The sequence below is a fragment of the Trachurus japonicus genome, chromosome 13 (genome assembly GCF_045865225.1).
Source record: "Trachurus japonicus isolate A0001 chromosome 13, Traja_1.0".
In the NCBI taxonomy this organism is placed as follows: Eukaryota; Metazoa; Chordata; class Actinopteri; order Carangiformes; family Carangidae; genus Trachurus; species Trachurus japonicus.
The window spans coordinates 4,639,424-4,651,431 of NC_140919.1; the positions used below are offsets into that span (position 1 = coordinate 4,639,424).

Below are 12,008 nucleotides of genomic sequence, written 5' to 3' on the forward strand. Positions count from 1 at the left end.
CACCCTGCTGATGATGGCAGAAAGCTCTTCTGACCACAGTCCTGAGAAACAGAGCAGAGGACAGAGACGCCAACACCACAGAGGAAGGAGGAGGGTTTAATCTGCATTGACTGTCAGCTGATCAGAGAGCAGCTGTGGCATGGTTGGAGAGTCAGGATGGAGGAATCCTCTCTGCTCAAGCTGCTGCAACTCTGTTGCTTTGGACAAAGAGCCTGTTTATCTCACTGTTGTGTCTCTGCAGGTCTGATGTCTCTGCTCTGCTGCAGCTCCACCACAGGTCAGTGAACGCCTCTTTTCTCAGTGGCAAATGGTCAATGGAATTTGTTTGTCTGTACGACCTCTACAGTTACGTTCATGCATTCATTGCTGCTGATGCCTAGTGCAGATCTAACTAACCACTCACCGATGATACTTGTTTAGTTCTACCTTGCCCAATGGCACTTCCACATGTGGACTGGGGATCGAACTACCCACCTTCTGTTTGGTGAACAACCGGCTCTAGCCCCTGGCGGTTTCTTTGAGAGCTTTAGCACAAAGGAAGTAGTTTGGGAACTGTTTAAACAGGCGATCATGGGCTTTGAGAGGGTTTGTACATTCATAAGAACTTGCAGAATAGAAACAGACTTCTAATTGAGACCGGCTTCTATTTGCTCAAACCTGGAGACAGACCTGGCCCAGTACGGCAGACCGACGTCTGTTTGAGACTCAGTTTGTTTTTTGATGATATATATGATAGTCTGAAGGACGCTGACGTTTATACTGTCGGGGATGAGAAGCCTCGTGGTTCTAGTGTTAATGTAGGACTTTAACCAGAAGCCAAAATATGACTTACTCTCAGAATGATTATGTTCATTTTGTCTTCTTGTAGATATTAGTTATTTTTTCTTGTGTTCAGACAAAAAATCTGAATGATGTTACCTGCTTAACAGCCGAGAAATTGTTCCGCCGGTGATTTGCAGGAAGAGCAGTGAACCGAGACACCGGGAGCTTCCGCTACAAACAAGCTTAAAATATAGACTTATTCAATTTTTTTCCTAACAATTTCTCATGTCGGGGCTTCAATACCAGAGAGACATTACAGACGAGCAGCATGGAGGTATTTGGATGTTTTTTGGTGTGTCTTTTTGTTACGAAGACAGTTGGTATCCATTGACAACCGTTATATGGACAAATACTGCTGCACGGAGCCCCCCTGTAACTCAGAGAAGGAACGGAGGACTCTGAAACTTCTCACAACCCTTAGTCGACATGAGGGTGAGTAGATAATGAGTGAAATTTGAATTTTGGGTGAACTATCCCTTTAAAAGAAAATGCCTTGACAGGGAGACAGCATAGACTATTTTACATCTGCTTTGATTTCCGGTCTGTCCAGGGTTATTTCAAAGTTCATGTCTTGTTACTTATTTGTCATTGTTTATATTGTTTTTGTTGTTGTTGGTATGTTATTATTGTATTGATTTGTTATTGTTTTGTCTGATTTGTATTATTATTATTATTATTATTATTATTATTATTATTATTATTATTATTATTATTATTATTATCTTTATAATTATTGTTGTATTATGCAGCTTTTCATATTATTTCGAAGTTTAGTTTCATTTCATGTGTGTTTGATTATTTTATGTGGCTTTTTAATGGACCCCAGGAAGAGTAGGATCTTAATAAAATAAAATAAAATAAAATAAAATCAAGACCTCACTGCTCTGCTGCAGCTCCACCAGAGGTCAGTGAATGTCTTCTGACACCGTGGTGCACAGACTGACGTCTCCTAGGCTCAAAGCAATGCTACATATTGAATGAACGGTGTTTGATTACACATACCAACAACCAACTTACTGTAGGTAAAAATTGAAATTTCACTCATGATCTCCTCCTTCTCATGTGGACTAAGGGCTGGGAGAAGTTTCAGAGTCCTCCGTGGCTTCTCTGAGTTACAGGGGGTCTCGGCGTAGCAGTGCATGTCCATATGACGGTTGCGAACGGGGCTCACTTTTCTTCGTTCAAAAAGACACACCACAAAACATTGAAATACCTAATGGGTGAAATTTGAATTTTGGGTGAACTATCCCTTAACTACTTTCACTGTTCACTGTGTTTTACATGTACCCTCAGTGGAGTAACACTGCCATCTATTGGTCATAACCACAAACAACATCTGAAGTTTGTTAAAGGGGACCTATTATGCTTTTCCAGCTTTTCAGACTTATATGTTTAAAATGTTGGATAATGGTTCTAGAGGCCGTGGAAGTGTCATATCCTGAGGTTAATGCATGTGGAGGTAAACCCTGCTAGATGATTGGTTGACGTCATGGCGTGCCGGACTCCCCTACATGGTCATGCCGAGGTCTCTGCTCCAGCCCATAGACCGGCCCCGCCTCCTCCCATGCTGCTCTGTTGTGGCTGGGGTCACAGCGGAGAGCGGAGCGGACTACTTCCTGCTTTATTTTTCACATACTGCAGATTTAGCTTTTGCATACTACATACTACATACTACATACTGCATTTTGGCCAAATCAGTACATACTAGGGGTTGCACAGACTAGTCGACTTTACTGCTCCACAATGACGTTTTCAGCTTGACGTCGACTAGTCGCTGATCATGTGACAGTACGAGAGAGTAGCAGCTTGAAACAACAGCTGAGTGGCTGAATGAAAAAAGTACGTGCTCCGTCAAGCTGGATAGAACGAGGTCGTACCAGACAGGAAGTCAGAGACAGAAAAGGCGAGAGACTCCGGTCAATTTTCAAAATAAAATAAATTAAATTCTGATTAATTACTGTAAGTTTGCTTGTCCGTCTATAAATATTTGTCAGTTGCGTCTGCACACGAGACACACACACACATCCATACATACAGAGCTAGAGACAGACCTGTGTGTGGAAAACCGAGTACAGACGGGTGTAGACGAGTGGAGTCGTGTTTGACCGACGTGGAGAGAGAGAGCAGGAGAAGCTGCTCCCTGTGCGACCAGCCAAGCGCCTGTGAGGACGTGGGCAAGCCAGCAATTAAAAAAACAACAACTCTCATATCTCATATCGACAGCTCTACGTTGCGCACGACAACCAACAACAACAACAACAACCAACCAGGAAAAACTAAAACTGTGGCTGAGCAGGACTGTGATGGTGACGAGGCCTGTGTGTCGTTTTCCTCCCTCATTGTTTAACGGACAGGAGCTACAGGATTTTCTTTTGTACTTGTATGGGAGTGTGTTACAAAAAACAAACTGATTTACAGCTTGTTGTTTATGAAGCTGCTGTTCTGTGGACTAGTTTCTGTGCGTGAGCTGTCTGTCAGTCAGTGAATACAGATTGTTGCAGAGCATTTCCCTCCTCCTGGGATTTTAGTTATGATGGGAAAAATATGAACGACGTCATCAGCGACTAGTCGACGTCGGCTCGACTTTCATAACATTAGAGTCGACTTTAAAAAATCTGAAGTCAGGGCGGTGTGTGGCGCAGTGGTTAAAGCGGCCGCCCCATGTAGAGGCTACAGTCCTCAATGCAGGCGTCCCCGGTTCGAATCCCGCGTCGGGCAGACCTTTCCTGCATGTCATTCCCCCTCTCTCTGCCTCCCCCTCTCCTGTCTATCTCACTGTGCCAGGGGTTCTCCACTAGTTTCACTCTGGGTCATTAAGTCTCGACCCACTTTTATAGAATTCAAACCAAGAATTTTTTTTAAGCCTTTAAAAACTCATTTAGCTCTTTATTGAGCAAAGTGCATTTCAGAGCACATGAATGAAACTGAGGAGTTACCATGACAACTGCATGTACGGAAGTGAATAAAAAAATATCAAACTGCACAAAATGGAGACCAACAAAACGATATATTTGACTTCTAATGCATCTCTGCATTCAGAGCATGTTCACTAAAGTGAATAAATATCAAATTACACAAAATAAAGACCCACAAAACAAAACCAGATTCACTGCATTCAGGCCACATTAATAAGAAACTGATATCTTTGCATTCAGAGCAAATAATCAGAAAGTGAGGAGGAGCATTACAACTGCATGTGTTCACGTGTCTCGTGTGTCTTTCAAAATAAGTTATTTTTCAAAATAAAAGACATGTCCAACATCAGATGTGCATTAAATATTATTTACTTTTTTGACCAGCTGTCTGCGACCCATCCAGAACGGGTCTAGACCCACTGTTGGGTCCCGACCCACCAGTTGAGAACCACTGCACTATGCTATCAAAATAAAAGCCTAAAAAATATATACTTAAAAAAAAAAAATCAGAGGTCATGCATCTCCTAGTAGTAGACATCGTCATGGTAACGCAATGCTGAGGAATTTGCATTTAAAGGGAGGGGCCACTGAAACAAACCGTTTTGCACAGGGCTGTTTTGAGAGGATGAACAGAGCTGTGATGTTTGATCTTCGGGGTATTTTGACGGAAGCACGTCACAGACATGTCTTTAAGACACCCAGGAACTATTTTAGTTTGTGGAAAAGGAGCATAATAGGTCCCCTTTTATATATTAAGTTATATAGGAACACAAGGAGAATCGGCTAAAACAAAGATACCACATTTATCAGTTGGAACACATTTCATTACAAATGCACCCTGGGAAATATTGATTTTTAATAAATAAAGAGGTCACAGAAGTATTTGAAAATGAATTCATGTCTGAAGTTGATTGGTCCATTGGTGTTACACTGCAGCTCAGATGTAAACAATGAAAAAGTCAGACGATCTCTAATCACATGTTTTGTTCCCACCCTCTCTCAGCTCGTCTGACTGTGAGTCCCAGCAGCTCTCAGCTGTTTAAAGGAGACTCAGTGTCTCTGAGCTGTGAGGAGGACGACAGCTCTGCCGGATGGAAGGTGATGAGGAACACAACCAGTCGACAAAGGACGAAGTGTGGAGTCAAGTGGGGAAGATCAACTGGTTCCTCCTGCGAGATCAGCTACACCTATCCAGCTGACAGTGGAGTTTACTGGTGTGAGTCTGGAGAGGGAGCAACGACCAGCAGCAGCATCAACATCACTGTGACTGGTAAGATCAGACTGTGGAGTCAGTGTTGATGAAAACAGGGTTCCTACAGCTTAAGCCAATGCCACTTGAAATTAAATTTAAGACCGACTTCATAATAAACACAAACACCACATCTATTACATAGGGTTAAGGACAATTTTACCCACTTTCCTATGTGATCCAAGGTAAAATGACTGCTACATGAACATTGGATTGTGTCTCTTTCCAGCTGTCCTTTCAAAATAAATGTCTCTTTCCAGCTGTCCTTTCAAAATAAATGCATAAAAAGTCTGGAGAAAACAAACAAACACTGACTCGGGAGCTGGAGGCGGCCGCCACTAACTTCTCTATGTCAGAATGTTACCAATTATTTAGAGATTTGAGACTAATTACAACCATAAAATACCACTCACCATGTGTTAACATTTTTAAGATGTTTGAAAGATGGATTTAAGACATTTTAATGCCAATTAAGGCCTTGTTTTTAGATTAATGAATTCAATGCCTTTTAAGACTTTTTAAGGATCCGTAAGAACCCTGTAAAATAGCCATGTTTCCACTGCAGGAGTTCCTGGTAAAGGGAGGGGGTAGGAACTTCTACAGGAACCGTCCTCTCACTCGGCCTCTCGGTGGCCGTGTCTCCACTGCAGACAGGACCCGCCGGGCTCTGATGGTGACGTGCGACAGCTCCGATCATCGCACAGTCGTTGAGCAGCGTTTTTTTGTTTGTTCGTTTTTTTACTGCTCTTGTTGTTTTTTTCTGGCAGCATAGACGCTCTCTCTAAAAAAAAAAAGATCGCCGTCACGTAATCCCGCGATCGTGTATTTATCACACTTTTTTCCTTTTTTTTTTTCTGCTAGGCCTACTGATACTCTCGTCTTTTACTTGTCTTTCTGACTTAAGCCCTATTCACACGGGATTAGTTTTACCTGGGGACCTCTGGTCATTAGTAATAATCACGGAGGACGTCTGTGATCTTAATCCCGTGCGAACGCACCATGTCAGTAATTTCTAAAGTAAAAATTCCCCCGCAAATGACCGACTATATTTCACCAAAGACCAACGTCCCGTGGTAAAACTAGTCCCGTGCCAATCTGCATCTCAGTAATTGAGGGGCATTTTTTGTTCTTCTCCGGTTGAAACCATAGCTACTGTACGGGTTGAAACATGGAGGCTGCGGTGGAAATTATGAGCGGCATTTTCAAAGGCGTTTTAGGTGCAAACACACGGCCTCGTATCGGTGCTGGAGACACATTCGAAAAAAGAGCAGGCGGCCGTTCCATCAAAAGAGCGAAATTTCAGTGGATATTGACATGCAGCTTTTTAATAGGCCATGACGGCCCGTTATTGCGACAACACTGTTGCGAATCACGTTGCTGCTTTGACATTTTATTTACATTTGCTTCGCACATGGATGTGACAGCAGCGGATGTTACCACGTGCAGCTTTGACACATATCGGAGCCTAAATGTCAGTAAATTCAAGGATACAGACTTCACTTATCCCGTGCGAATGCACCGCAATAAATACAGACGTGAGGGGGGTAATTTACAAATCACCTGACGTCCCAGGTAATACCAATCCCGTGCGAATAGGGCTTAACTCTTTCGTTTTTTTCCATTTTTAGTAACGTTGGGTTATAAAAATGCATCTTATTTTGGGGCTTTCTCTTAGCGTCACATGATCCTGCTTTAGTCTGACCAATCAGCACAGAGTAAACCTCAAGCCCCACCAGGACTTCTTCAGGGCCGATCCGAGTACCTACCCCCGGGCAGGGACTCCGTTCCTGCAGTGGAGACACGCACCAACGGGGCCGGCCCCGTAAAATGACCCCCAAGTTCCTGCAGTGGAAACACGCCTAATGATGTGGAAGTGGATCAACTGCTGTACTTTGTCTCTGTGTTGAGGTGGAGCAGTGATCCTGCAGAGTCCTGTCCTCCCTGTGATGGAGGGACATGATGTCACTCTGAGCTGCCAATCAAAGGAGACCCCTCCCTCCAACCCCCCAGCTGCTTTCTATAAAGATGGCTCCCTCATCAGGACTGAGCCTACACGTCACATGACCATCCACCATGTTACCAAGTCTGATGAAGGCCTCTACAGCTGTGACATCACAGGCCATGGAGGGTCTCCACCCAGCTGGATCACTGTCACAGGTCAGGAGGTCACTTTGATTTCACCACTTACGTATCCACACATTTACCTGACCAGGTGAATCTCTTTACAGAAAGACCTGCTACATCAGCTCCGGCCCCTACCTCAGCCCCTCTCCCTGCTTCCTCCTCCCTCCATCTTGTCCTCACTGTGCTCCGTCACCTGGTGGTGATTTGTCCGTACGTCATCTCCACTGTCATCATGGTGTCTCTGTATCCACACAGAGCCAGAGGTATGTACAGTATGTAGGCGAGCGGGGGTCATCCCTATGTTCCCACAGCCCTATGTTCCCACAGCCCTATGTTCCCTCATTTCTAACTTTTGTCGTCACTGAAAATTAGGCCCTATGTTCCCACAGCCCTTTGGTCCCACCATTAGTTGGGTTTAGGCAATGAAGAAAAGAGTTGGTTAAGTTTAGTAAAAAGACCAGGTAGAGGCTAGACAGGCCAGATAGAGAGAGTCCAGATAGGTAGAGAGAGTCCAGAGGGAACATAGGGCTGAGGGAACATAGGGCTGAGGGAACATAGGCACACTCCCGGGGAGCGCCGGGTCGATTGATACACGGGACGATTGATACACAGCGATTTCCTCAAAAACCACACAAGCTTGAGCCGTCAGATTTTGTCACTATGTTCAGCACTCAACACCGACCAATCCTGGGAAAGCTTGTGAAATGACGTCACGCCATTCAAAAGTTATTAGTGCGAACCTGTTTTTTACTACGGAAAGTAAAATGTTAGGTGCGGTAGTTTTTTTGTGATCAAAAGTTGTATTGTGTGTTTCATGCAATAATAATAATATGACCTAACAACAGATGAATTCGTACATAAACAGGTCCTAAACTATGAAATGTCATAGTTTTGAAGTTTAGAGCCAAAGCAGGTTTTATTGTCAGTAGTCGCTGCAGCTGTTTCAAATGTCCCTCACGCCTCCGTGCGTAGTGATTGTGGTCACACTGCGCGATCAATATCTGTATATAAATCACCGTATTAATATTCTATTGTTCTGCAATGAACAACAACCGATTTGAATGAACAACATGTAGGTAATAAACACCACATATTTTTAATGAACAAAACGTGTTTATGACATGAATCAACAGATATTCAGCAAAGTGAGGGGAAAATGCCGAGGGTAAAATGACAATATGTTCAACTGTGTATCCATAAACATGACTTAGGACAGGGAAATAAGTCAATGAAATGAAAATGCAGTCATCCAACAACTCCTACAAAAGAAGAAAGGCGAGTTTAATCGAAATGCGGATCTTGACAATTACGCACGGGACAAAAATATTTATTTGACCTATTTATATTGTGAGAAATGATGTGACATTTTGGCAATAACGAGTACACTAGTATGTTGTCTGATATGCTGCATAAAAACGAGAGTAATGTCAGTAGTTTCTGTTTAAAACGCTGTTTCAACCGTCCCAACGACCCGCATAGGTGGGGCGTTTGAGACAAATGTCAACTTACGTTCAAAGTTATAAAACAGCGCGATCATCCAACATATGAGTTAAATTACACTTGTAACTAAGAGAATACACATGTGAGTTGTTGATCACATGATAAAAATGTTTGTGTACATGACGTCATCTTTGAAAAAGACGTTTAAATGAAAAGTGTATCAATCGACCCGGCTCTCCCCTATGTATGTAAGTATGTACGACGTATTAGGGTTGCACATCTCTCTGTGATAAACAATTCGATATGAATCTAGACACACATTATTCGATTAAAAAACGATATCCTTTTATTACAGACTGATTCGATTCGATTCGATAGTGTAAGAACAATTCGATTCTACGGTTAATATCTGTTGTAGATATTTTATAAAATAAAGAATTCTATGAAAGTGACTATCTTACAGTAGGTTACAGTACAATATTTTCTTTTCAAACATATAAAAGACCACATATCCCCAAGCATTGTTGCTTTAAAGCACTGACAAAAAAAGAAAGAAGAAAAAGAAAAAAAGAATCACAACAAAATCACATGTCAATGTATTTATTTTTAGACATGGACCAATTTCTGTGAGAACGTTTTTGTAATTAGCCCTTTTCCACCGAGCTGGTTCCGGTGCTGGTTCGGAGCCAGTGCCTGCTCAGCACCAGTTCTTGGTTCAGCACCAACTCTTTGCTGGGTCAGAGAACCGGTTCTTCCAGGGGCTGGCAGCGGAGTTGCCTTAGCAACAAGACCGCTACGTATTACGTTTGTTTATCGATGAAGCTAACTAGCTGAGCTACAGGCGGTGGCTAACAGCAGCTAACGCTCATATCAAAACATATACATCGAAACGTAGTTGCCGGTCGCGGCTGTTAAACCCCCCTCCCTCACGTTATCGGACACAACATGAAACTACTCCAGTTAGCAAATCATGTTGTAACTAAGATGTTCACTGAAAAAATAGTTTTTACATGGCCCGTTGATTGATTTATGAGTTATTAAAGACACTGCTAACGGCTAGGCACTCTATCTATCTATCTATCTATCTATCTACTATCTATCTATCTATCTATCTATCTATCTATCTATCTATCTATCTATCTATCTATCTATCTATCTATCTATCTATCTACTATCTATCTATCTATCTATCTATCTATCTATCTATCTATCTATCTACTATCTATCTATCTATCTATCTATCTATCTATCTATCTATCTATCTATCTATCTATCTATCTATCTATCTATCTATCTATCTATCTACTATCTATCTATCTATCTATCTATCTATCTATCTATCTATCTACTATCTATCTATCTATCTATCTACTATCTATCTATCTATCTATCTACTATCTATCTATCTATCTATCTATCTATCTATCTACTATCTATCTACTATCTATCTATCTATCTATCTATCTACTATCTATCTATCTATCTATCTATCTATCTATCTATCTATCTATCTACTATCTATCTATCTATCTATCTATCTATCTATCTATCTATCTATCTATCTATCTATCTACTATCTATCTATCTATCTATCTATCTATCTATCTATCTATCTATCTATCTATCTATCTATCTACTATCTATCTATCTATCTATCTATCTATCTATCTATCTATCTATCTATCTATCTATCTATCTACTATCTATCTATCTATCTATCTATCTATCTATCTATCTATCTATCTATCTATCTACTATCTATCTATCTATCTATCTATCTATCTATCTATCTATCTATCTACTATCTATCTATCTATCTATCTACTATCTATCTATCTACTATCTATCTATCTATCTATCTATCTATCTATCTATCTACTATCTATCTACTATCTATCTATCTATCTATCTATCTACTATCTATCTATCTATCTATCTATCTATCTACTATCTATCTATCTATCTATCTACTATCTATCTACTATCTATCTATCTATCTACTATCTATCTATCTATCTATCTATCTATCTATCTACTATCTATCTATCTATCTATCTATCTATCTATCTATCTATCTATCTACTATCTATCTATCTATCTATCTATCTATCTATCTATCTATCTATCTATCTATCTATCTACTATCTATCTATCTATCTATCTATCTATCTACTATCTATCTATCTATCTATCTATCTATCTATCTACTATCTATCTATCTATCTACTATCTATCTATCTATCTATCTACTATCTATCTATCTATCTATCTATCTATCTACTATCTATCTATCTACTATCTATCTATCTATCTATCTATCTATCTATCTATCTATCTATCTATCTATCTATCTATCTATCTATCTATCTATCTACTATCTATCTATCTACTATCTATCTATCTATCTATCTACTATCTATCTATCTACTATCTATCTATCTATCTATCTATCTATCTACTATCTATCTATCTATCTCATCATTGCCTCCTCTGACAGGAAATGGTCCACCTGTATCCATGGCAACAGCAACATCCATCCCAGCCGAACAGATATTGGCTGAGGGCGATGTTGACGTCATGGCGGTCACCACTGAGCATCACTTCTGATCATAACAAACATCATCATTACGTTGCTGTCCGTCCGCGGGGTCCCCATCATCATCATGTCAATAAATATCTGTATTTTAATTGGTTCTTCTGTTTGTTATTGAAGAATAAAGTGATCAGACTGAGTGACAGACCCTCTGTCCTTCACTTATTTTAACTACAGAGGTGAAAACACATTCATGGACTTCTGGCTCTGCAGCCATTTTGATGTCAGCTTGGGAGAAATTCTCCCTCAACAACTAGATAGTTCAAGTATAACCTAAATAGTTATACATGTTCTGAGAGATGTTATGAGGCAGTCTGGTGGGTGTACGATAGAGTGGTTGCTAGGGACTCACTGACATTCACGTGAGGAAGGGACGTGGTGTTGGGGGGATCCTGAAATTGGTGGCAGCTGCTCCCGAAAGGGAGGTCGGGGATTTTGGCATGAAGTAGGGAGGAGGCAGAGGTCCACAGGGACGGGCACCATCCACCACACCACCACTTGTTTTTTTTTTTGACTCACACTTAATGAACTTAAACCAACTGAACCAAGAGTGGGCTGGTGCCTCCATTGTGAAAATTTAGCGTTACTTGTCAGAGTTTCATCAATCGAGCATGCCAATGTAGCATGGAGATGTTGTTACCCTAGATTATGACGTTTTTATTTTGATAGGAATCAATACGTGCTCCAAGAACTTTTATTTTGAAAGGCGGTAAAGTCCACTTCAGAACGGGTGGGTAACTTCCGCATCTTTATATTTATTTCATTGGAGCTATTCTGTTGTTAAAAATGTAAAAGTAAATTATTTTCTTTATTTTGAATCGCATTGAAGCCATGGGTTGTAGTTTTGGGTGGCTGGTACGTGTTA

At 40.9% G+C, this 12,008-nt stretch overlaps 1 protein-coding gene across 1 annotated transcript; it reads left to right on the plus strand.

Moving 5' to 3' along the window:
- Nucleotides 1-4,362: 4,362 nt before the first annotated feature.
- Nucleotides 4,363-11,157, plus strand: LOC146975300 (sialoadhesin-like). The gene is made up of 5 exons (XM_085794694.1): nucleotides 4,363-4,393; nucleotides 4,741-5,007; nucleotides 6,895-7,143; nucleotides 7,215-7,373; nucleotides 11,048-11,157. The coding sequence occupies exons 1-5, from the start codon at nucleotides 4,363-4,365 to the stop codon at nucleotides 11,155-11,157; spliced, it is 816 nt and encodes a 271-aa protein (XP_085650820.1).
- The last annotated feature ends 851 nt before the right edge of the window (nucleotides 11,158-12,008 follow it).

Coding starts and splice junctions, on each gene's coding strand:
- LOC146975300 (XM_085794694.1), top strand. CDS start 4,363: ATGAACAGAGCTGTGATGTTTGATCTTCGGG. Junction 5,008..6,894: donor CATCAACATCACTGTGACTG/GTAAGATCAGAC, acceptor CTCTGTGTTGAG/GTGGAGCAGTGATCCTGCAG. Junction 7,374..11,047: donor GTATCCACACAGAGCCAGAG/GTATGTACAGTA, acceptor CTCCTCTGACAG/GAAATGGTCCACCTGTATCC.